This window comes from Typopeltis vanoorti, chromosome 10, assembly GCF_054136105.1.
Source record: "Typopeltis vanoorti isolate ZY-2024b chromosome 10, IOZ_Tvanoo_1.0, whole genome shotgun sequence".
Classification (NCBI taxonomy): Eukaryota; Metazoa; Arthropoda; class Arachnida; order Uropygi; family Thelyphonidae; genus Typopeltis; species Typopeltis vanoorti.
Genome location: NC_143558.1, coordinates 15,672,779 through 15,700,594, shown reverse-complemented (window position 1 = coordinate 15,700,594; position 27,816 = coordinate 15,672,779). Strand labels below are relative to the sequence as shown.

The 27,816-nt window shown below is 34.9% G+C and overlaps 1 protein-coding gene across 2 annotated transcripts in view; it reads left to right on the top strand.

Annotated features, from left to right (window-relative positions):
* LOC150102187 (mitogen-activated protein kinase-binding protein 1-like) overlaps positions 1 to 27,816 on the top strand; it is a 344,972-nt gene that overhangs the window by 297,883 nt on the left and 19,273 nt on the right. For both annotated transcript variants that reach the window (XM_090398639.1, XM_090398638.1), the window contains exons 29-31: positions 738 to 837; positions 11,208 to 11,309; positions 23,123 to 23,926. In XM_090398639.1, the coding sequence (XP_090254765.1) occupies positions 738 to 837; positions 11,208 to 11,309; positions 23,123 to 23,926 (1,006 nt within the window). The remainder of the gene's footprint in view (positions 1 to 737; positions 838 to 11,207; positions 11,310 to 23,122; positions 23,927 to 27,816) is intronic.

Here is a 27,816-nt window from a genome sequence, read left to right as displayed (position 1 = left end):
TCTTGGGATAATACATCTTTTGCTGGCATTCAACAAGTCTTCAATACACATTTCTTGTATGACGACTGTATCAATGCTCTCTTTCAGATACAGTTTTCCAAAAACTTGGCACTTGCTATAGCTTTAACTTTCCATATTTAACTGTAATACTTGTACTGTTGAACCTATGTGAACTGTCGTAGATTTTGATCCCAATGTCTCATGGTGGTGATCATGCCAGTTTTGCATTTTCAATATGTCCTGCTCTTGATTGCCAGGAGTCCATGAAGTGGCAGTTTGGCACCTAGTATTGCTGTTGTTTATTTAGCACCACCCAGGGTATGTGCAGCTGAAGGTGCTATTGATGCAAGCAACTGTAATCCCCCCCCACCCCCTAGTTCAAGTGTAACCATCTGAGTCACATCCAAAAAAAACTAATTATTAATTTATTATTAATTTAACTGATAATGATAAAAAAGCTATAACTTTTAGTGCAGATATATTGATATTTTATTGATAGATTTCATTATCCAATGTGAGACCACCACCCTATTTATTTGAGGTGTGAAATGACTTGGAAATTTCATGTTTCACATTTGGCCTTTAGAGTAGGATTTCAAGATTATTTAACTCTTACCTACCCGCAGTACTAAATGTCCTATAGACCATAGCTGTTAGTTACTATCCTCACAGAGCTAAGAGTTACAACATATACAGCAAGTATTATACACTCAAGTTATTCTTCTGTTTTCATGTAGGTTGGTTATAGAAAAGGATTAAGTGCAAGTAGGAGCATAGGGGATCTTCATAACCTTCCTGGCCAGGATACATCAAATAAGAAGAATCTTGCTGTAACAGGTTAGTTGCTTTCCTAAAAATTTGGAAGGAATAAAAGTAATAAGAAGGAATTTATAAAATAAACTGAATTAGTTACATAATTAAGATGAAAAGCCAAACGGCTATTTTTTTCTGGTGAGGTTGATAAGTCTGGCAATTGTATAGCAAAAGTATGTAAGTTCTTTTCACTTAAACTCTGATATTCTAGGTCTAGCTACTCACTGATGAGACCTCAAAAAAGGTTGAAACCGGTCTGGGTTGTGACCTCTCCTCATATTGTAAAACAGTACTACATCTCCTAAGAGCTGTGTGTTTTTACATTATGAGAAAATATCAAGAACAGTGAGGGATCTTGCTCCACCTTTGCAACGAGTTGCCGTGGTGTGGCACTACCAAGTGGTCACTTACGCTTGGATCCGCCGACAGTTCATTGGCATGAAACATTCAGATCGTAGTTTTCGATCTTAGTTTCGCTTACTGGCTGAAAAACAATAAGGGATTTTTATCCCCTTAAATTATCAACCTCGCCAGAAAAAAATAGCCATTTGGCTTTTCATCTTAGTTATGTTATAATATAATATAGTGACACACCTTTCTGGTAATCGTATAGCAAAAGTATGTAAGTTCTTTTCACTTAAACTCTGATATTCTAGGTCTAGCTACTCACTGATGAGACCTCAAAAAAGGTTGAAACCGGTCTGGGTAGTGACCTCTCCTCATAATGTAAAACAGTACTACATCTCCTAAGAGCTGTGTGTTTTTACATTATGAGAAAATATCAAGAACAGTGAGGGAGCATGCTCCACCTTTGCAATGAGTTGCCGTGGTGTGGCACTACCAAGTGGTCACTTACGCTTGGATCCTCCAACAGTTCGTCGGCATGAAACGTTCAGATCGTAGTTTTTGATCTTTGTTTCGCTTACTGGCTGAAAAACAAAAAGGGATTTTTATCCCCTTTACTAAATTATTTCTACGTAACTTATAATTTTTACTGAAATCTGCAATGAAGTGATATGTAAAGAATTCAAGAGATAAAATAAACTATGAAGTTGGTATGCACTCATGTGTGTACTTCCAGAAGATTGAATATCATTTTTGATAACTTGTATTTTGTAGAAATATTTGTAAAGACTACTTCTCAGAACCTCACCAATATTTTTCCACATTGATTTGATTTGTTGTTGTGATGTGTGAGGACAGATTTACAAAACTAAAATTCTCTGTGCTTAAGGGTCAAAGCTATATAACTGAGAGGAGACTTCCACATAGCCTTTAAACAAATGTGGAGAACCGACTAGGGCTTCTGACCTGTCCAATCCTCACCTTCTCGTGGTGCACCCTGTTGGATATCTACCTGGATACCGAACGAATGAGGATGGGCTGGCAATTTGTGATTTAGCTGGCCAAATTGTATTCTTATTGGCTTAAACCACAATATTAAATGATGGTACAACCTGATAGAATTTCATGCTGGCTGGGGCATTGCCCAGTTAAACAAGGCCCCTGTTGTTTTCGCCAGGGAACCAGGGTGAACAGCGAAAAGTCAGCTACTGGAACAAATTCTAAAACATACCCCAATTCAATATCACCAGAATTGAAGATCAGTACTATCAACATAAGAAGCGTGAATGGCAAAGAAATGGAGCTAGCCGAGGAATTAGATATGTACCAGATAGACATAATAGGTGACTGAAACAAAAAAGACCAAAACTGGTGAGTTCTTTCTGAGCAATAAATATAAAATGTTATATTCAGGCTATGACAATCAAGGAAAAGGAGTAGTAACCATAGTATTCAACACTAAATACGAGGCTAATCTTCTTGAATGGCAGGATGTTTCAAGTTGAGTGATGTGGGCAAATATCAGAATGAGGAGCTGGACAATGAGACTTATTTGTGCCTATGATCCCACTGAAGGTTCTACTAGGATAGAAGTGGAGGAATGTTTTGAGGCTTTAGAGAAAGCAACTAACACAATGAAAAAGGAAAAGTTGGCCCTTGTTGGGCATCTAAATAGCAGAGTAGGAAATAATTGTGAGACATACAAAAATATATTGGGAAAATTTGGAGAAAAGAGCAAAGCTAACAATAATGGCAAATGCCTGTTGGATTTCTGCTCAGGACATGGACTGGTTATTACTGACACAATGTTGCAACACAAAAATGTGCATAAATTCACATGGAGAGAAAAGGCAAGGATTAAGAAAAGTCTCATTGACTATGTTATTGTTGATAGGACACAGGAAGTTAAAGAGGCAGTGAAAGAAAAGAAGAAAGCATATCAAAAGTTCCTGGCAAATAAGTCAACTTGTACTCTTAGAAAATACACAGACAAATGTAAGAAAGCTAAACACTGTGTAAATTTAGCTTACCATAATTCATGGGAGGACTTTGGTAAGAACATAGAAAATAAATATCAAGAAGGTGGCAAAATATTCTGGAGGTTGTTGAAGAAGCTTAGGAATGGAGGAAAGAGTGCTGTAAAAGGAATTAGAGATGATAAAGGTGACATGAAAATGGGAGAAAAAGATATCCTTGAAGTATGGAGTAATTACTTTGAAAATTGCTAAATGAAATAAGCAGTGATGACAGCTATACACTGAATTGTGTAAGAATATTTATATTAAACATTTTGCATGTATCTATCAGATCAGCTGCGAGCCCACAGGGTTAAAGGTGCGTTAATCAAAACTCTTGCCGCCTATAGCTTCTCCTAAGAGAAGCTATAGAACAATAAAGCATTTCATCTACTTTGGCTAGATTTTTAGTAAAGATGGTAAATTAAATATGGAAATAGACAACAGAAGCAACAAAAATTATCAACTGAGTAAATTTATATGGAATAAGAGAGAAATTAGTCAAAATGCTAAATTAGCTGTTTACTAGACAGTGTTCAAACCATTTTAACTTTTGGATCTGAGGGCTGGATCAGAAGTAAAACACTTGACCAAAGACTAGAGACAGCAGATATGAGAGTCCTGAGAAAGATTAGTGGTGTGAACAGATGGCATCAATGACAATATCATATTAAAAATGAGGATATATTATGAAAGTACCTGACATTGTTAGCATCCAGAATGCGATAGCAGAGCTAATCTCAGGTGGTATGGTCACTTAAACAGAATGGGAGAGGAAAGATTAGCAAAATAAGTGTTCTCTGCCAGGTTGGCAGCAAAACAACCCAGAGAAAGACCAAGATATAGGTGGATTGATATGGTACAAAATGCCTTAGACGATGGAAATATAAGATCTGATGACGTTGGAGTCTTGACAGTAACAGACTGATTTGGAGGAAAATTGTAGATAGGAAGTTAGTAATGATGTAAATTTTTCATGTAGTACTATCATATCATGTACAGGTATCTCTCGATTAAAGCGGTTAATTAATCCACCGATGTTACCACATATATCAAAATTGCATTAATCAAATCTAACAATCAATGATAAAAATTACAATTTGTCCATGATCGATTACTGTATTAATAATTCGTAGGAAGCTGCGTAGGAGGAATGACATCATCACACCACGAGGCTTGCATGGTTTTTGTGTGGTAAATGTAACCCTGGGGAGCTCGCGGTGGTAAAAATTGCAGCGTAGGTCACGGTATATCTGAGATATACATTCATTACTAGTATGTGCTAAAATGCAATAAAACATAAAGAAAAACACTGCAAATATAATACATGGTGGTACAAATTAAGTGGATATCGAATCCAACATTATTTCATAGCTGAATATAGAAACTACAAGAGTTTCGTGCCGAAACTCTTGTAGTTTCTATACATCCGCCGAAACTTTTAGTTTCGGCAGATGCAAGCATAAGCAACCTTATGGGCAAATCATAGTAAAGGTAGAGTAAGCTTCAGATCACTTTCCTTATTATTTTCCATAAATGTAAAGTACATCTCCTAGAGGTCATGTATGATAAATAAGCCTTTGGCTCTCTATTTCAATAATACATGATGGTTTATTTTCAGTTACAATCTAGAAATTATTGAACAAAGAATAAAAAAAACAACTAAACCATACTATACTGACATCGGAGGTTGCAGTACCTCTCAGATACAATATCACAAACCTTTACATAACATTAAACCAATTTGACAGCAAAATACAGTGTGGAATATCACTTGTAACATATGAATGCACAGCTACTCATTACCTCCAAGCTATACACTGAATTGTGTAAGAATATTTATATTAAACATTTTGCATGTATCTATCAGATCAGCTGCGAGCCCACAGGGTTAAAGGTGCGTTAATCAAAACTCTTGCCGCCTATATCAAGGGATTGCCGCAATTAATTTCTCCGCGTTAAGCAAGGAATACCTGTACACCCTTTAAGGGTATATGTCAGGAATTTGATGCTGATGATGATGAAATTCTCTCTGCTGTGATCACACTATGTACCTTAGTATGACAGGGTAATTAATTCTGCCACACCCATTAATGCACAGCACTGATTCTTCAATTTTTTTTTTTTTTATCTGTTTTGCAAGAAAAATCCTTCTTTCTCCATATGAAGCCAGCTAACCTAACTTTATTTGAAAACCCTTATAAATGTTCGTGCAGTCTTATTAAACAAGAGATCCTAAAGAAAAGTTGATGTGGAGGAAATATCATGTGTATAAGGATGATGTCAGTTATGAAACTTTCGAAGCTCAGGCTGTTGCATAAACTAAATAAGAATTTGGCTGCAGAGGTTTTAACCTGGCTGTATTATAACTCGCGTCTCAACACATGGGGAAGATTCCATGGGAGCAGAAAGAATGTATCATAATCCCATTGCATCAGAGTGGTGCAAAGACCAATGTATCTGCCATCAACATATCAGTATCTCCAGAGTTGTAGTGGAAGATACTGGAAAATTTGAGAGCTCACATACCGAAATAGATTGTCAGAGAATCCATACTTTGTGGTGAACAGCATGAGTTTACTAAGGGAAGGTTTGAGTAACAGCTGACATTTTATAATAATGCTAGAGTCGAGTTTTAATGGGAAATGGAGAAACCCTGATATCACTAGACTTTTCTAAGGCCTTTGAAAAGATAGTGTTGAAGGCTGTTGCATAAGTGAGGTGGCATTGAATTATAAACTATTAGTTTGGACAAGTGGATAGCTGACAGGTATCAAAAAGTGCTGCATTGTGGAGTATGCAAGAATTAAGGTAAATAATGGTGACTCCATGGATCACTCCTTCATCCATTGTTGTTCACACTGTGCATCGATGATACTAGGAGAAATTTGATAGGAGACATGCAGCACTTGAATAATATGTGTAGACTGAAATTGTGGGCAAGTGAAAATGGATGCCAGTTCAGTGTTAGTAAGCATAAAGTGGCATATCATATCAATTGGGGATAGAAGAAACTGATCAAGCTAGATATTTTGATAGATAAGAAATTATTGTTTTGGGAAGGGAGAGGTTGTCCATATAGCAAAGATTGCAAATTCAACTTGGAAGATAATAGTAGTGCTGAAATTAACATGGACTTGTAGGAATAAGGAAGTCACAAGACCTTGATATAACTTTACCCGGACTATTATGCACAGATTTGGTCCTTTGCATTCTCTTTGGCAGTAGAGAGAATGCAAAGGACGGTGTTAAAGATAATATCAGGATTGTGAAATGTAGATTATGAGGATAGATTGAGAATGTATGGACTGTAGACACTGGCAAACAGATTAAAGAGGATGGTATGATAGCAGCAGATGGAATTTTTCATTTTATAGAAGGGAGAGAGGGCATGATTGGAAGTTAATAATGAATGCTGTCAAAAAGGAGTGAGGGCTAAATTTTTCTCTCATAGAGCAGTGCATGACTGGAATTGCTTATCTTTTGAAGTGGTGAATGCAAGTAGTGTGAATGAATTAAAGAAAAAGGCATGATAGTTGATGTGAAGCCTCACTTCATCAGTTCCTATCTCCCAAGAGGTCTCTAATAATAATAATAACTTTTTTTTTTTCTCTTCATCATTAACTGTATGTTGTTGGCATTTACATTTCATCATCAGTTTCCTGATATGGACCCTCAAGGGATGTTCAGGCTAATATGACAGTATTGCATGATTATGTTTACTATTATTATTAATCTCCTATCAACAATTTTCCTTCACATTAGGCTGTTACTTATAAGCATTCTGATATTGTTCCAACTAACATTTAATGCTTCTAACCCACTTCTAACTGAATCCAACTAACTTTGGCCTTCCTTGGAGTCTCTTTCCTGCCATCTTGGCATCCAACACTTGCTTTGCTAACATTTCCTCATCCCATCTGTTCACTCCTTTAATTTTTCTCATAACTTCTCATACCTGTGGTCTCTAGTCTGATCAAGTGCCTTATTTCTAACCCAACTTTCAACTCCATAGCTAACTAGCAGTATACACTGTCTTATATACTGCTAGCTGGTATTTTGGGTAATTTTTCTCTTATTCCATATAAATTTATTCAACTGACTCTTGACTATATCAACTTTGCTTATTGTGTTATGTATTTCCAAATTTAATTTGCCATCTTCACTAAAAACTGTGCCTAAACAGCTGAAATATTTTACTTGTTCTATAGGTTCTCAATGGAGAACCTAAACTTTCTTTAAATATTGCAGTATTCTCATTAACCTTTAGATTTTTTTAAAATTTCTTCTTCATTTTTTTGAATTTTTTGTTTTATGCATTCTTTATCATTAAATTTCTGGCTAGTCTATGCCATATTGTTGTTTTGTCCTATTCTAGATATTACTTTTGTTTGTATCATAATCTTGTTTTGGTTTAAGTCAATGAGAATCCAATTTGATTGGCTGAATCCCAAGCTGAAAACACTGACTGCATACTTAATGGGAAACCCCTAGCATAAGTAAAAAATTTCACCTAAATTTAGGCACAATTTTTAGGCAAATTAAATATGGAATAAGGGAGTAATTAGTCTAAACATTAAATTATATATTATATATATAGTGTTCAAACCAAATTTAACTTATGGATTCATATCTGAGTTAGAAATAAAACTGTTAATCAAAGACTGAAGACTATAACTATGGGAGTTCTAACAAAAATTGGGGAAGTGAACAGATGGTATCAATAGAATATTCATATAGAAAATAAAGAGATTATAATGTAGGAACTTGACATTGTTTGCATTCAGGAATGTCTTAGTAGAGCTGAGCTGAAGTAATATGTCACTTAAACAGAATAGAAGAAGCAAGGTTAGAAAAATGAGTGTTTCAATAATGGCAGGAAAAATACCCAGATGAAGATCGATATCCAGATGGAATGATACAGTAAAAAAGTGCCTTATAAGATTTGACAATATTCTAGCCTTGGTAGATAGATTAATCTGAGGAAAATTGTCAGTAGAAAGATAGTAATGTAAACTTTACATGTAGCACTATCACAATATCCTGTCTTAGGAATTTGATGGTGAATTGAGATATGTTTTTAGTTTCGCCTCCTTTCTTTTCTGGTTCCCTCATTAAGATATGATTTGACTTTATTTTTGATGATGTGGAGTTTTACTTTCTCTCTCTCTCTCTAATTATCTTTTGAGATCTTCATTTTAAAATAATTGTATTCTTTCTCATTTCGATTTCTCTAATTTTCTTTTTGCATCTGTTTTAATCTGCCTAAAATGTAATTTTTATTTTCCCTTAAATTACTAGCATGACAGTTGGTGGGACTGCCATCTTATCACTCCTTTGTCTTCAAATACTCTAATAGTTTTTTTGGGGGGGAAAGAACGAAGAGTAAGAACTGTTTTACAGATAATATAACATGATTTATGTAAATTATAGAAACAAGGTTCAGGCCAGCTCATGTACCTTGCTTTTGATATGCCCTTACTCATCAGTGTGAGTCCCTTTTCACCTGTTATTATTAAATGCAACTGGAAGGGGTTTGTAGTGGTTAATGTATCACTCCAACTAAGACACTGTGGGTTAGTCCCATGATAGGCATGGATGTTTGTGATCACTCACCCTCCAAAGGACAGTCTTGCTTAACTTGTTGGAGACCCGAAGTGTGGGGATTCTGGATTATGTACAAATATAAATCAATAAATAAAGGTTTACAATACTCCTGGGTAGGCATGACAGAGAGAGAGAGAGAGAAAGAGAAAAACACATAGTCACACCCACCTAGGAAATGTTTTAAACCTAGTAAAATATTGCAACAAAATGTTATTTGACCACACATGAAATTAGAGAAATTATTTTAAAAGTGAAAGAAAAGAAAAACTAAATAAAAATAGTTGTTTATTTAAAACTGAACTGGTTAGACCATGTAAACCAAATGACAAATTTTAAACAACAGAACTACCGTATTTGCCGGCATATAGGATGCACCCACTTTTTTGTACACATTTTTTAGGAAAAAAACTTTATCACTGAATATTATAATGAATTTACAGTATTTCAAATATAAAGTAATAAGTAGGTCTACTTTCAGCAAATACCTAATCTAACTAGGAAAGAGTACTCATACAACAAATTGTCCTCTGTACCATCCAGTGAGGTTGGGACAAAGGTTGAAGCTGACTGGTTAGACCTCCTGGAATTACAGCTAACTGATTTTTCAATTCCTTGAGTTTATTTGTAACATCGTCTGTTCTGTGAGAACGAAACTGATCTCATACTAGCATGGCAGGCTTCTTCAACAATCCACTAGGGCACCTAGACCAGATTTTATCTATCCATAACTTCATTCCTCCTCCATCCATCCTGCCTTTTGCGTGAACATGTACAAACACTCCTTTAAGCTTTTTCTTTGGGTAGTGTCTTCCTTTTAAAAATCAATAGTGGCGGCAATTTTGTCCCATCAGCATAGCAGGATAAAACAACCGTGTAGTGAGTTTTTTCGTGCCCCAAAGTTTTAATAGTAACACTTTTAGTGCCCTTGGAATCTGCAGTTTTGTTTGAGGGCACATCAAAAGTCAACGGAGCCTTGTCCATGTTTCCTATTTGTGCTAGTTCAAAATTTTCTTGTTTCCTTGCGTTAATGACGAATCGATGAAATTCAATAATTTTTTCTTCATATTCAGTTGGCATCTTTTGTGATATTTTTGTGTTAGTTCGCATACAAAGCTGGTTTCTCTTCATGAATCTTGAACACCATGATGTTGATCCAGTAAAGTTGGCGATAGCCACTAAAAGATCCTCTGTTAGTGGCTATCGCTTTTGCTTGATGAATAATCATTTTTGTAGACACTGAAAGTCCCGCTTTTCTGTGGTCTAAAATCCAAGTATTCAGTTCTGCCTCAAGTTCTGGCCATTTTGCAGCTCCACTTCATAGATTATGTTTATTGTGAGTTGCTTTTTTAAATCCTCTTCCTGATTCTGCCAAGTTATCATTTTCTCAGTTGGAGGTGGCTTGAAATGCCTCTCTGCAGCCCTGTTTCCATGTTCTTTAGCATACACAATCACACATAGCTTGTATGCAATATTGTAACAATGCCGACGTTTTTCAGCCATAATTTGTCAAGAAATTTCGAGAAAATTTAACAGCAGAAATTTATCACCGTTCACAACTGTGACAACAATTGGAAAGTTTAAACAAACAGGACACAGCTTGATCGCCGATGACAGCGCATCCACTGAACTCTACGTCAATGTTTCTCAAAGTGTGGTACACATACCCCTGGGGGTATGTGAAAGGTCTTCAGTGGGTCTGTGGCAATTTTTGGCTATGCATCATTAACGCATAGAATAAAATTCAATGTATCCGTGAAGTTGGAGATCGTAAAACGTTCCTATTGTATCACTGAATAAGGTACAGAGACATCTGCAGGCTGTGCAATATGTTTCTCAACAAACAGTGCAGTTAGAGACAACTGGGATAAAAACAGCACTAACTAATGAATTACATGTTCCCTCCCACAGAAAATGCTGTATGACTCGAGCAAAACCATATATTGCCGGTGCAACATATGGTTTTGTTTGAGTGAACGTGTTAAAACGAAGAAATATATAGTGAATGTGTTTCAGATATTATATAAGGAATTCGGTTGAAGAGAATTAGCATTTCAACTCAACTGTCGGCTTGTCTTTGTCATTTAGTAGCACGATCTTTTGTTAATACCTCACCAATCATATGAAGCTGATGTCTGAAGTTTGAGAAACATTGCTCTACGTAACTGGAATGCTCTCACACACACTGCAAGGAAGCAATAAAGAAATCGCGTAACTCGGAACAGAGAAAATTTCCAGAAATGAAAATAATAAAAAACTGAGTATCGGCATATAAGACGCACCCTGTTTTTCAGACCTATTTTCAAAGAAAAAAAGTACACATACACACACTAATTTGTAATTTACTTGTATTAGTTTATGCTTATTTTGTTTGCATCATTGAAAATAAACATAAAGCTTATATTGCTGTTTATTCATATGCTTTACCAGGCACTGATATTCGAAGATCAACATCTATGTGTGATTTATCCAGGGCATTTTCTCCTAGTCAACGGCTTCTCCCTTCTGTCCCTGTCTCTCATGGATCATCAGGTAAGGAAGGGTTTATATAATATGAGCTGAAAATACCTTATTAAATATTTACCACTCAGTTATATATTTATAGAAGTAAAGTTATTAAAAACCAATAAGGAGCATTAAATATATTACCTCAAAATCAGAAATGTGTGTGTGGCCTCAAAAAATCTTTATCTGTCCTGTATTAATGAGTGCATGAACTTGATCAGGGAGTACTTAAACTTCTGTAAGAATTTAGTTTATTTAGAATAAGCATATAAATTTAAAAATATTAATGTCATAGTAGTGAATTGGCTGCTGTATAAGTTCTTATGATTATAATAACACCATTCACAGATATAGACCTTTGATTTGTTTTACTTTTTTCTAATAGCCAGTTTTTAGGTATGTCAGGTTTTCTCCTTCATTTTGGTTTGCAATTTAATGATTGTTTAGGATATTGGATATTTGTCATTCATTTTACATTCTGTTCAGTTCTCTTTATCTTTATTTTATTTTATTTTATTTTTTTACCATTGTTCCTAGATTTGGTGATGCTAGGTTGGTGATTTCTCTCTTGTTCTTTATATATATTTGACTCTCAGCCATACTCATTCTGTTATGCTATACAATGCAAAAATTACATCAATATTCTTCATTTCTTCATAGTTTGCTAAGAAAACATCTTTTGTTCAGCAGAAGTCAACAGTATTCAGTTACATCAAGTCATTGCAAGATCAAAGCCCTCCAAAATATACATATATTATTTTATTGTATCATGGGATGTATGAATCTGTCCAGTGAAATGGCATTTGTTTAAATGCTGCAAATGCACTACCATGAGAAGTGTAAATAGGGCAGATGTAAAGCTGCTATTCTGATACTCTCTGTTGTGCACCTGTGTAATTGGCATTTGCTTTCTCTTGACCAGTGGAATAGATTTTTGTTATAGTTACTGTACTATATGTACCAGTCAGGCTACCTGTTGTATAAAGGGTAGACTGTCAGGTTTTGATCGCTATCTGATGTTGCAGTTGACAAGATCTTGTAAATATGTGAACAGTGCAGACATCTGCAAAAGAAGCAGTCAGCTCTCTTTTCAGGAAGGCATCTGAATTGCACTTAAGATATAAAGTGAGAGATTGATACCGATCCCAAGTGTCCCAGGTGTGTATGGTATTTAAGAAGTGGTCAAAGGTCACATGTTTGTCAATACATTTCCTATCCTTTCTTTATGAACTCATTTCTTGCAACCAAGATAGCATTTAATTATTTATTTGGGAACAGAGAGGCACTGCTCTCTTTGAAATGCATTTCTGGCTTTTCTGCAAAGTCAAAACATGTAATAAAGTACACAGGCTTGCTGTCAGTCACAAGACCATTACCTCATTATTGTTTATTGACAGTTTCTAATCCACCTGAGACATGGAGATGAAGACAACTCTATTGATAGCCTTGAAAATGCATCATCTTGTTTTCATGAATCAAATCCTTAGAAAAACCTTAATATTACCAAAATATAGCTGAATTCTTAAGGACTATAAAAGCACAGAACTCACCCTGTTTAAAAAAAAAAAAGAGCAAAATTCTGTTGTTTTTTTTACTGAGCAGTGGCCTTGTGTTTTGTAATGTGTTTTATATTAATGGAAAAGTTGAGAAAACTTGATCTTACTGAATGCCATTTGTTTATACATGTATTCAAAACTCAGTTTGACTGTGCTTATATGTGCTGGAAATAAAACATTCCTCTATTCCAGTAGTATGTAGTTAATTAGTTAATACAAGATTTAGTCCCGGGGAGAAGATTCCCCCCCCCCCCCCCCAAAGTAAATCTTGTTGAACTTTTCCTTTGTGAAGCTTAAAAAAAGTGCTTTTACCAATGTTCAACATTAAACATAAGTTGAAACAGGAAAATTTCATTAAGAGTTTAAATTAGAATGGTGATGCTTTTCAGCATTTAAAGGAAAAGTTACTAAAAATAAGTGATACAGAAGATAGATATAGAGGGCCTTTTTTAATTGGCTTATAGGGATCAATACATTTGTAAAGGACAGTTCTTTAATATCTTAAATAATATTGATATTTAAATGATGCTGCCAATTTTTTTTTTTTTAATTATTAAAAGTAGCAATTACAGAGATCTCGCAGAAGACAAGCTACTAGAATACAGGGATGCAATATCAGTAAAGATCCCAGTTTTTGCATTCACATTTGGATTTCTTTCCTCATGACTTGGGTGCTGTCATTGAAGAACATAGCAAAAGATTCCATCATGAAATTTCTTTTATGGATTTTTGCTGTTCTTAAAGAAACTACTGATAGCAGCTGCAAATGAAAAAATCTTGAACTCTAGATAAATTCAAATATACATATGCCTTAGGTTTGCAGCCTTGTTAGCCAAGTGGCTAACATATCCTCTTTCCAACCAAACAGGTTGAGGGTTTAAATCCCACTGTGGTCATGGATGTTTGTGATTGCCTTTAGGTAGGGGATGAGTTTCATTGCTTTGTGAGACCACCACTCCACTTGTTGGAGTCTTCAAAAAGTTTATGTTTGGTCTGTAGTGCAAGTTTCCATACCAGGTAAAAATGAATTTAAAAAATAGAAAAAGTAATGAAAAAGATAAAAATTCTTAGTCCACTCATGGTACTAAGGTCTATAACCTTTTGTGAGTGGGAGTAACATAAAAAAAAAAAATAAATAAATAAATAAATTTATACAAAATATAATTAGTATGTGAATATGCAATTTTGATTCCAGAAAAACTGCAGGATGGTAGACAATCTTAAGCTCATATTCAGAATTCAGTATACTGAAATCAATCACACTTACCTACTTTTGCTTAAAGGCAAAACAAAGATTTTCACTTTGTTCACTGTCCAAAGACTTATTGAGGGAGGATACCTACTCTACAACTCGCCACTCAATCCACCAACCATAATGAACTGCAACTACACCAATGCCATCTACTGCCCACCACCATTAGTATTTCCACAGACAATCACAAACATCCATGCCGGGATTCGAACCTGCAGCCTTTTGGCTGGAGAGCGGATACGCTAACCACTCGGCCAACCAGGCTGGCAAAAAATTATCCTTCACAAAAAGATTGTGCATAAATATTTACATCATGTTATCTGTTTCTACACATCATTATACATTCTATGTATAGATTCCCTATTAAATTTGCAGTTAACATGACCCTTTCTCTGCCCTGTCAATTCACAAGCATTTAAATCATTTACATCATTTTCTGATGAGGATAGCAAAGTTTCAAGAAGTGTCATTTCATCAAGAAAACACATAATCTAACAAGTACACTGGTGGTGGCTGATGTTTTTTTGCTTTTCCTTCTTATTGTTATTATTTTTGTGTTTTTCATGCTGACTTTTATGACATTTTTGTTATAACGGTTAATTTATTTAGACTCTTGAAGACTTGTAAGAGATTTATTTAAGAACATAACATCATCTGCATAGAACTAAGCTTAATATCTCATATTTGAATATAAAATTAATATCACTTTCCTTAATGATGTAGTGCATATAGATTATGAATAAATGAAGATAATGTCCAACTTTGCCTGACATCTGGTTTAACACCAGGCATCAATCAGAGTTGGAGATGGTTACTTAACCAGTAAAAAACCATAAGTAATACATTCAGGAAAGAAAAAAAAATTACTGTGTAATGACTAATTTCATATGTCCTATCACATACATCTTCATGATAAAATGATTAAATCACAAAATTAATTTAAAAAATAAATTATTTACAGAAGATTTCTAAAAACAATAACTGTCATGCATTGAACAAACTTAAACTAGTTGTTGAATATAGCACTGAAATGTTATGTGTGTGTGACTCGCTTCTGTCATAGCCTCATAGCTATGCCGGTGTTTGATATATGCAGACCAATGGTGGTTTAAAATGAGACCTTGGCATCTTGGTTTTTGTTACATTGGGTTGAGCACCACAGCATTTTGACAACTTCTTGAATCTGCAAACATTGTCGTTGAATTCAATATACAGCATTCCTGTGAGTTGCCGAGGTACTTGATGTTTTTTTTTTTGATCGCATGGAATGCTAATCCTGATTTGTGTGCTCGCTGCTTCTCCATATCTTTGATATGTTTTTTGAGAGCAATCTCTTCTTATTGTCGTGTTCTTTTCCCAACATAGTAAATGCCACATGCACAGAAAATTTTGTACACTCCCACTGCTTGAGAGGAGTATGAGACTGTTTGAATGATAATAGCATCATGAAGACTTTTAGCTATAACATTTTTCATGCAGAGCAATGAAATGACACCTTTTTAGTCATCTTAGTCCTATATATTTGTTAGAATATATGGTCTTTGTAAGATACTATTGATGGTTTTAAGATTGTAGCCATTTTTAGGAGTACCTCTCTGAGATCATTTTTTGTTGTCTTTTGTTATTACTAGTTTATGTTGATGCAAACATAATACACACCAGCCTCATAACCTTAGTTGCTTAAGCTGTAATTCCAGATAACCAAAACCATTTTCAAGTGGATTTGTATATGGGATATGAAATTCTGCTTCCTTCCTGTAAATGAATTCTCCGTTCTCTATAAATTTTTGAGACTTATTAAACTGTCTCCTGCAACAAGCATATTATGAAAATCATCAGTAAAAAGATTTATATATTGCTTACATTTCCAATGAAAAACTCACTGAACATAGTATGTAGTTATTTGGGCACAAGTACGAAGAATAAATTATGTAATGAGTAATTGATAATGAGTAATTGATAGTTATTTGGGCACAAGTACGAAGAATAAATTATGTAATGAGTAATTGAAAATCAGAATCTGTTACAAACACAAAAACACTCCTGAATTTTAGGTTTCAAAATAGATCATAATATTTGACATGTTTGTAGGCAGAACTGATATGATAATGAAAATATTTGAATTTAATAGTGATATGGTTTGTAAAGTAAATTATTCCTCAGGGAAAAATTGCATTTTCACACAATACTTACTAGAAGAGAATAGGAATCTTACTCCCAATACCTCTCTTCCATGCAAACAAATATTTCATCCATGTTTGTTCCCTTGAAAAGAGAGGCATAGGGACTAAAATGTTAGTGTGAAATGGAATAGGAAGTTAAAGGGTGTGAATGTTTGCTTGCTTGGATAGTCTGATAATATGCTATGTCGAAAAGGTTTTGGGACACTTCCTTTTTAGAATAAAATATACCAATAGTATATGAGGGTTGTTCGATAAGTCCGTGCAAAAATGAAGAAAACATAATTTTTTTGGGACAAACATTTTTTTATTTTTCAACATAGTCTTCTTTGAGGTCTATACACTTAGTCCAACGATGCTCGAGTTTTTTGATCATCCCATCCATTTGGTATGATTTGTCCAACTCTTCAAAATAGGCAGTTGTTTTGGCAATCACCTCATCGTTTGATGAAAATCTCTTTCCTGCCAACCATTTTTTCATGTTTGGAAATAGATAGTAGTCCGAGAGAGCCAAATCTGGAGAGTGGGGGGGGGGGGGGTGCAAAAGGACTTTGTAGTCACAATCGTAGAGGCGTGAGTGGGTGGGTTGTCATGATGAAAAATCATCTTCTTTTTCGCCAAGTGTGGTAATTTTTCCTTTATTTCATTATTTAAATGATCCAGCAAAGATGCATAATACACTCCAGTAATTGTTTTGCCCTTTTCCAAGAAGTCTATGAAGATCATGCCACGAGCATCCCAGAAGACGGTGACCATAACCTTTCCTGCTGAAGGAACAGTTTTTGGTGCAGATTCCCTACTTGCAACCAATTGTTTTGACTGTTCCTTGGTCTCAGGCTAGTAGTGATGACTTGAGTGCCACTGTTACGAAACGATGCAAAAATTACTCTGGATTCCGTTGAAACAGCTTCAAGCTATCCTTGCAACATTTCACGCATTGGACGCTTTTGATCCAGTGCAATTCCTGGCTTATGTACTTTTGGAAGAGCATATAATCTCAGTGGGCACCCGAAAAGAAAACACCAAAGACCTCCTTCGGGAACCCACCGAGATTATATGGTCTTCCAAAAGTACATAAGCCAGGAATTCCATTTAGACCTGTTGTAGGCTATATAGGTTGTCCCACTGACAAAATATCAACATTTTTGTCAAATTTACTCCCTTCAACTAGAAGAACTGCTACGTATATAAAAAATTTGGTGGATTTCAGAAATAAAATTTCCGATCTGCATCTAGATGATTCGGAGATTATGATTAGTCTAGATGTTGTTTCGCTATTTACGAATATTCCGTTGGCGGACATAGTCAAATTATTTGAATTTGTAATTAAGTCCGGTTATTTTTCCTTCAAAAACCAGTTATACCAACAAATTGAAAGAACAGCAATGGGTAATCCAATATCTCCTGCTATTGCCAACTACTTCATGGAGCATTTAGAACAGCGTATCTTTGAAAACATTACACCCAGACCTAACCTTTGGTTCAGATATGTGGACGACATTTTTGCCATATGGAAGGGCACTTCAGAAGAATTACAACAGTTTCTCTCAAAAACAAATGCACTTCATCCAAGGATCCATTTCACCCTAGAAGTAGAAGTAAATAAACAAGTTAGCCTTTTTAGACCTCTTAATTCTTTGCGAATCAGATGGTAACCTACAATTCACAGTCTATAGGAAGGAGATTCATACAAGCCAGTACACCCATGCTGAATCACATCACCATCCCAGTCAAAAGGCAGGTACTATCAAAACACTGGTTCATAGAGCCCACTCCTTTTGTTCTTCAGAAGAACTATTACAATATATTAATTCCTCCTTCACATCCAGTGGTTATAAGAATTCCTTCATAAAAAGAGCTTTAAGTAGTCGTGCTTCAGCATCCTCTTCAAATACAGAAGAACCTATGCATATACCTATCCCACTATGTGCAAGGCATTAGCGAACACATAACTAAAGTGTTAAAACCACTAAATATTTGTCTGGCCTTTTCACCCATCAGAAAAATCTCCACATTCCTCACGTCTCTAAAGGGCAAGCTCCCACATCTCAGCTATCCAGGTGTCTACCAGATTCCCTGCTCTTTTGGGTTATCATATTTCGGACAGACAGGAAGATCTGCTCTGATCCAGTTAGAAGAACACAAGTCGTATATCCAGTACCTTGAACCTGAACAGTCTGGTCTTGCAGAGCATGCCATCAACACTAGACATAGAGTTCAGTAGAACAAGACAAAAGTCATTCACAAAAGTTGGTTCCTAATGGAACTGCTTTACAAAAAAAACGTGAAACGTTACTTCACTCCCCTAACCTAAACAGATCCGATGGTCTACGTCTTTCCCCCTTGTGGGAGATAGTACTCTATAAATCAGCAAATCTTTCCTAACTTGTAATAATTGTGTGCGCGCACGCACACACACACACACACACACACACACACACACAGATATATAAAAAAAAAAAATCAACTAATGCCTTTTTATTCCCTAATAGGGAGTAGGGGAGGCATACTTTTATTTAAAAAAAATTTTTTTTTTAAATAAATTTTGGAAATTTAACCTTAACCACTTAAGTGGCACTTTGTGAATATAACAGTTATTGTTTAATTATTCTTTGTACCTGTACTGATGATGCCTGTGATACTCGGGCGAAAATTCTACGAACAAAGAATATTTTACATGAGTTAATTCCATTATTATAATAGTAAGTAAAAATGGTCTGTACTGTTATGTGAGACAAACAGATATATTTCTAGAGTTGATTGTACATCTGTATGCTACTGTCAATGATATGAAGAAGATCTTGCAGATTTTAAAAGAAGCGTTATCATGACATTTATCCATTCATGACATTCATAAAAGACTGCATCACCCAAAATTGACTATAGACAACATATCAGCGGATGAAAATGCAAGGATACCCCATCCGAAAAAAATATATATGTGGGAAGATGAGAAAGCTAACACTAAGAGGGACTAATTGTTGCTCCAAAGGATAGTATAGTATGGAAATTCAGCAGTCCTGTGTGAACAACTAGGAGTTCAAAAAGTCTAAGATTTCAGAGTCATTGTAGAATGCTATGTAAAAAAGTTGCAGTCTTGATTTCTACAGAAGGACAGCTGCACATATGCCAAACACCATCCATGGTAACCACACAAACTACACTTGTGTCAAGGACATCATGACTGATCCATAGAGAGTGTAAAGTCCATAATATGGAGTAATGCTTCATCCTCATCCTTTTGTGATTTATTTGATCGATTGAAATGAATTCAAATGCTTGTGCTTGAGTGCCTCATTGCAGCTTAATCTTAATGGCAGATGTTTTAATGGTCTGGAGCTATTTCTTTTGTACCTTTTGGTTGTAATGCCTTGAAGAATGAATGCTTGTAGATATGCAACAAGATAATGCAATGCTTCTTGCATTTTGTCTGTTTGATGTAGCAGGCTTGTTTCTTTCAACACAACATGTCCCTTGTTTTACTGCAGTTGTTATTGCAGTATGTTTTAAGGAAAACGATGCAGAAAATCTTGGCTGGATTGTCTATTTATTATTGTGGGATATGCTTGTTGGTCTCATGGTCATATTTAAGGAAGAATGGCTCAAATTACCTTACTCATATTATCAATAACTGGAGGAGAACTGCTCAGAAGTGAGTGAAGTGCAATCCAAGTGTGCAGTTTAGTTTTCTCTGAATATAGTGACTCTTCCAGTAACTGATTTCAACATATTGTAGATAGGTACTGTTTTAGGTGAGGTGCATTTTTATTTTTAATTTTTGTAAAAAAATAAATAAAATAAAAAAATTATATATCAGTATAATTAAAAGATGAAGCTAGTCCCAAACAACTGTGTAACAGACAATTAACCACATCGCATACTTACCAGAATATTTTAAGTATATAAGTTTAGCCTGTACATGAACCACAGACCAGAGGTCCAGATCAGATTGATTTTGCACATGGAAGATTTGAAAATGGCAAATAGAAGCAGGTTAATCTGGTAAGGCTTGGATTAACAGTAATATAGGAAGTTAGTCAGACCCACAGATATAGGAGTATTATTATTATTATTACTATGTGACACCTCCAAGGACTCATTGCAGGAGAGCACTCTACACCACACAATTCACTGTCTACATATTACACCATCTACTGCTTGCTACTAGTTTGTTTATTGCATATAACCCATTACATTCCATTAAAATCAGTGTTTTTTTAAATTTTATTTATGTGGGCTTCCCCCCATTCCTCGACTGCCCCTTAGGACTGGTTGAGCCCTCCTAATGAGGGATTAAGTTTGTATTTTTTGACTGTATCAGGGTGTGTGTTCACGGGGCTGGTTTGCCTGTTCTGAGGGATGAAACACCAGAGTTTCTGGGATAAAAAATCCTCTACCTCTGTATGAGACTGGCTAACTCACCTTTAATCGAAAGAGACCAGATAAAGATTCCTCACGTCATGGACAGGAATCAAACCCAGGTCTTTCCCACCAAAGGGCTTCGTCTATATCGACTGAGCTATGGAAGCTCTTAAAATCAGTGGTGATTCCACCAGATAAAACCTGCAGAGGCCATATCTCTACCTAATGGGTCAAAACCCCAAAAATTCCAAGCATCAACCTCCACAAACTGCCAACAAAAACCAGTTCATTTCTCAGGACCAGGCATCCACCAAAGTGCCTCAATAAAGGCCATGTCAATAGAATCTCTGCAATAGGCAAGCATCCAGTGTAATGCAGTAATCAAGACCTTTGTATAAGTAAAAGGTCTTCCTCAAAAAAAGTTGGTGATCTTTCTAATCTCATTGATGGTTAACTCATTAATTCTCAGTGACTCAAAGCTACTCATCTGTGGTTCTGTCCGCTAATAGGCACACCCTTTCTCCAAACAGAACTGCTCATCTCCAGTGGAAAAGCATTCACCAAAGGGTCCTGACAAAGGCTTGTCAATAAAAGCTATACCATAGGCAAGTATCTATTAGAATGCAGTGATCAAATCACTTCAGCAGTCTCGATCTCAATGTAATTCCACATCAGTGGAAGCGAGACTGAAAGAGATACAAAGCTTGAATTAATGCAGAACTCATATGTTATCCATATACAAGTAGCAAAAAAGTTGATAACATTATTATTAAAATACTCTGAAGAAAAGAAAGTTGTAGAAAGTTTTTTCAATTGATCACAAAGTAAATTATACTTGCCAAGAAATTATATTCTTGTTTACTTCTTAAACCAACTGTAAGTGACTAAGGCTACTTGTATACTTGTATATATTGATTTCACATCAGTGTGCTTTCCATTATGGGATACTGAGGCAACTGATGTAAAGTCAACAGCATCTGTATAACAGCCTAGTCATGAAGATATTTCATGTGCAAACTTTGTTTGCCTATAATTGAGTCAAGTATTAAACAAGAATATAATTCTTGAATTATTATTGTTTAATTATAATTCTATAAATAAACAAGAATATAATTAATTTCTTGACAATATAATTTATTTTATACCAAGCAAAAAATATTTCTACAATATTTGTGCAATATGTTGCACTTTTTATTTAAATACTGCTTTACATTATACAGTGAAAGTAGAAAATCTGGTTTGTATTGCTGTTTTTTTTTTTTTTTTCTCTCCTCTTCTCCTAGAAAGGCACTAGCACAGTACATTCTCATAAATGATGCAATATTTGTCCTTCATTTTCAAAGAACTGGGCTTGAATCCTGTCTGGGATGTCTTTCACACAGCTGAAAGTGAGAGAAAAATACCTGAAAGGCATAGAGGGATCTTCTAGACTTTTCAGAATTGCATTTGGTCAGTCTGATATTTTTAAATTGCAGTTGGATATTCCAGCATTTTTTATTTCATTTATATTTTTTATTCAGAAGCTGAATAACTTAATCTGATGGGGGGGGGAGTGCATCACTACTAGTTCTGACTGTTGAATATCGTTTAATCCACTATACTTGAAAGATGAAATAGCCTATTCCTTTTCTATTTGGTATGACCCATTAATCTGCTGATGTAATTAACTGGTGGTTAAAAATAATAATAAAAATAAATAAGTACATGGTGCATTATGCTCTTTTATACATAAAAGCAGCACTTTTTAATTATTGACAAAGCTATCTGCAGGTTTGTACTAAGTGTTACATTAAAAAAAAAAGTAAAAACAATTCAATACTGTACTTTTTTTTTTTCATGTTATTTCTTTTTGTATGAATATAACCAACTCTTGAGGACCAGAGGGTTTATGAATTTAATGGAAAAATACTAACTCCATTACTCTATTCCCATGAAATGGTAGGAGAGAGAGAAAAAAAGTTGTTCCGTTTGTTTATTAATCATTTCATTGAGATCATAAAGATGGTAATATCGTCAGGAAATCAAAGATTGCTTAATTTATTTTCTAAGATGCTGATATCCTTGGTTCAGTCAAGTTTTCTGAATGTTCAGGTGTAGTTGTAAAAAGTCAAAGGCTCACCTTGTTTAAACTTTATTGGCAAATAATCTCCCTTTCTTTTTGTGCAAACAGCTGCTTGATTTTTGCAGCTGTTTACAGCTTGATATATTTACCATTTTAGACCTTACTAGTAAAGCATGTAAAGGAGCAGTATGGGCTATGGAGTAGAATGATTATTATAATCAATAAAAGCCATGTATATATTTATTGTATTTATCATTCTATTTTTCAGGAATTTGATTGTATGCAAGTTATCTGTTATAGAAAAGTTTTTCCTAAATCCTAGCTCATGTCTAGTTTTCTTTAAGTTGATCAGTGATTCTATTTTCAACAACTTAACAGACTTATGTAATCTGTAATGCACTTCTGATTATTTTTTTTTTTTTCCCCAGGTGCGACCGCAGCAGCACTCTGGAATCAGGGTAAAGATAATCAAGACAAGGCACGTGCACCAGAGCCTACACCACAACCCTCTACCTTACCATCTCCACTAGCCAGGTCTTCCCATTACAGGCATGGTAAAGCTGATAACATATCACGAAGCAGTAGCATGACTTCCTTACATATAAGTAATGAATTATCTCCTCTACACAAGATTCCATCATCATCATACTCTGTGGCTAGAATTACTGGATCACCAAGACGTTTGGGATCATCTAGTGCATCTTCCTTTGCCAAGTCTCCATCCTCATCCAGCATTAATTCTGTGGGTAGGAGTAGCCTTTCAGTAATCAGATCCAATAGATTATCCCTAGTTCTTTCATCAGCACATCACAACGAACAGCCAACAGACTCTTCTCCTGATACATCTCCGCCAACAAGTGCATATTCTACTCCACAAACAGAAAACCATATTTCAAATAGACGAAGGACTTTAAGTAGCAGTGATAGCATATCAAATAAAGGTAGTTATGTTGAAAATTCAGTTCGGTCTACTAAGTCAATGGGGCTGCAGATGGAGAGGAAAAGTACATCAAAGTCCAGAAGTGAGTGGGATTTGCGAAGTGCGGGGAGTAGCAGTAGTTCCTGGGAAAATAGGATACACACGAGGTCATCAGATAAATTAAATCAAAATGAATTAAGAGCCAAAAAAGATACACTACACCAAATAAATTCTAGTCATCATTATGAGAGTTCCAAAAAGGATAAATTATATGGTATTTCCCAGTTGACTGCTGACCCATCATATGTTCCTTGTAAGTAAATGAAATAAATTTTTGTATATGTGTGTGTAAGAGAGAGATTAAAATCTAACTTTATATTTCAGCTAAATGTGACTGAAACATAATAAGATACTAATAAGAAACTTTTTAGCAATATGTGGGCTTTGATGGTATGTCAGCTCATGTGCTACAAGAATGTGCAAGCGAACTGACAGTACCTCTGATGAAGTTGCTTAATCTAAGTGTCAGCTTAAGCAAGGTTCCAAGGGGTGGAAAGAGGATAAGATAGTTCCATTACAGACCAATTATTATCTCTGGAAAAGTTGGTTAAAAGTAAAATTCACGGATGAATGGATGGATAGGAATATAATACTCTATAAGGGGCAGCATGGCCTTGTAAAAGGTAGATCTTGCCTCAGTAATTTATTCACCTTTTATAATAAGGCAACAGCAGAATTGGATAAAGGAAATGACTACACCGTGATACTGCTGGACTTTGCAAAAGCATTTGATGGAATACCACATGGAAAACTATTACAAAAGTTGGAGCAAATGGGAATGGATATGAGGCTGGTGGCATCGATGGGAGATAGTGTATAGTGGAGTGGAATCAAGGCAAATGAGAGTCACTGGTGGAGTGCCCCAGGGCTTTGTACTAGGACAACTACTCTTTAATTTGTAAATTAATGATAAAGCAGAAAAAGGGGAATATTTGGTTGTTTGCTGATGATGCCAAATTAGGGAAGGCAATAGTTGATAAAGATAATGTAAATATCTTCCAGGATGATTTAAATAAATTGCCACTGTGGGCCAAGGACAATAGTTGTCAATTCAGTGTTGTAAAATTTACGATTACACATTTTGTATCATAATGATGGTACTAGTTTATAGGAAATTGATGAGTCTAGGGATCTGGGAATGATGAGGGATAGAGATTTGAAATTTAGAGGACATATTGCAAGAATTGGCAAAATAGCTCAGAGGATTACTTGGATGCTGAAGAGCATAGTGACAAGTAAAGATAGGGTGGTTATTATCCTTCTTTATAAGGCTATGATTTGGCCAGATGTTGACTACTGTCTACTGATTTGGTCACCTGTATTTTCTGGGTGGATCGGGAGGTGGTGGAGAGGATTCAGAGATGAGTGACCAATCTGGTGATAGGTCTGTGGAATGTTCCCTGTGAGGATAGATTGAGGGTGTATGGGTACAGAGATTAGCTGATAGGCAGAGGAGAGGGGATATGATAGAAACTTATAAGTTACTAAAGGGATTCTATAAGATTGACACAAAAGAAATTTTTCAATACATGGGGAGTAGGGGGAAAACAAGGGTCACACTTGCAAGTTGTCTACAAGTGTGGTTAATAATGGTGTTCAAACTGGATTCTTTACTTAGTGAGGTGATGAATGAGTGGAATGGATTGCCACAAGTGGTTGAGAGTACCAGAACAGTGAATAGGTTTAAGGATATGTATGACAGGTATTATTTTGATGGATAGATTGGGTCTGTCTCCCACGATGGGTCTTTTGACTCCATGGAGTGCCCATTTAAATAATAATAATATAATGTTACTTTCATTATTTTGTGAATGAGCATTGATGGATCATGATGTGATGTTCAAAGTCACTAAATAAAGTGCACAATAAAAAAATTGACCCAAAAGTATAAAGGGAGCTTAATGTTAAGAAAAAAAGAAGTAGAAAACTTGAACTTATTAACACAGAGAGATTATAAATAATATTAATAATAACTTTAATATACTAATATTTTCCTTAAAGTTTCAATGAACTGTCACTACCACCCTAACCATGGTAGCAGGGTGATATGTATCACCCTGCTACCATGGTATGTTTGTTGCTTGCAAAGAACATACCACATTTTGTGACATGTTCTTCATTTGTAACCAAATCTGCATTGAGGAGGAATAGGAATGTGTTTGTTTCAGGAAATATTAGAAAAGAATAATTAAGGAGGATTCTATATTTGTTTGGTATATTTGAATTACTAAAACATATAATTATATGAACCAACATTAAGGAGTCATATGAGAACGGAAAACATAAGGGTGAGAAAAAAACAGGTGTGAACATAATTTCATTACTGGCAAATGAATTATTAATAATTTACAATTTTGTTAATATATCTGTGTGTGTCCAATAAGTTGTTCTGGCAGAGCAAATTACATGTGTCTTATAAAATCTAGACATGCATGTTGGGCATAATTAAAAAAAAAAAAAAAACTTATGAGGAGATAGAAAAGAGATTGGTTTGATAAATATAACTAACTAATAATAAACATTGTATACATTGGAAGCCCTCCATATAACTGTGGAGATTATACAGTGAACTAATAATATTGATTAGGCGATTCATCTAGACATGTCTGGAATATATATGTGAATGGATGGAGCAGCAGATCATCTTGTACAAGTTGCACTTGTTATCCATATTTATTTATTTATTCTGTTTTATTTATATTACACTTTGTTTTCTATGAATTTTCTTTTATCCACTAATGATCAGTGTCAGAACTATCCACCTGTTTGCAAATTCTAGTAGCATTGAAATCACAAATTTTTTTTCAATGATTCTTCTATCTTAGCAATAATAGATAGGCAAGTATTTATCGGAGATCAGCAGACATGGTCCTCTTCTTAATATTACTTAGAAGGATTCATTTTTACTCAAAACATTTATTCAACAGATATCCATACTGCATACCCAAGAAAAACAAGTAAAATATATTTTGGTTAATTGGACCACTTCAGGAATAGCAATATTTGGCCCAATTAAGCAGCTGTCCCAGTTAAACAAATTTGCAATTCAAAGGGTTTAAAGGGATATTTGAGTAGCAAAATTATTGATTTATAGATGAACTTAAACAATTAGCTTTAAATGAAGGTAAAATATTTGCAATACAAATAATTTCATTTATATATTTATATCCATACTGCATACCCAAGAAAAACAAGTAAAATATATTTTGGTTAATTGGACCACTTCAGGAATAGCAATATTTGGCCCAATTAAGCAGCTGTCCCAGTTAAACAAATTTGCAATTCAAAGGGTTTAAAGGGATATTTGAGTAGCAAAATTGATTTATAGATGAACTTAATTTGCAATTCAAAGGGATTGATTTATAGATGAACTTAAACAATTAGCTTTAAATGAAGGTAAAATATTTGCAATACAAATAATTTCATTTATATATTTATATCCATACTGCATACCCAAGAAAAACAAGTAAAATATATTTTGGTTAATTGGACCACTTCAGGAATAGCAATATTTGGCCCAATTAAGCAGCTGTCCCAGTTAAACAAATTTGCAATTCAAAGGGTTTAAAGGGATATTTGAGTAGCAAAATTATTGATTTATAGATGAACTTAATTTGCAATTCAAAGGGATTGATTTATAGATGAACTTAAACAATTAGCTTTAAATGAAGGTAAAATATTTGCAATACAAATAATTTCATTTATATATTTATATTAAACATACATGCAGTCCTTTGAGCACAGTCTGTTTGTTTTTTAATTGACTGCAGTTAAATAAAATCAGCACAACAGGTATTTAATGCAGCTATAGTATTGCCTTCCTGCATGAAATAAAGCCAGCAGTAACTTTTATGGTATCCTATGTAAGTCATTTGTTCAAGCTTTTTTTTGGGGGGGGGGATATCACCATCATCTCCTTGTTCTTCTGATGTTTTGATGTAATATTCTCCACAGTTTCTAACTCAAAATCTTCATTTTTCATTACAGTATTGAAGACTACCATCAGTGGATGTAAATTCTTCATAATTTTTGATGTTGTTCATGTCTGATGGGACATTATTGTCACTGTCGGCCATATCTATCATATCTATGATTGAATTCTACCATTATTGATCACTATCAGCCATAAACCGTATTGCTTGT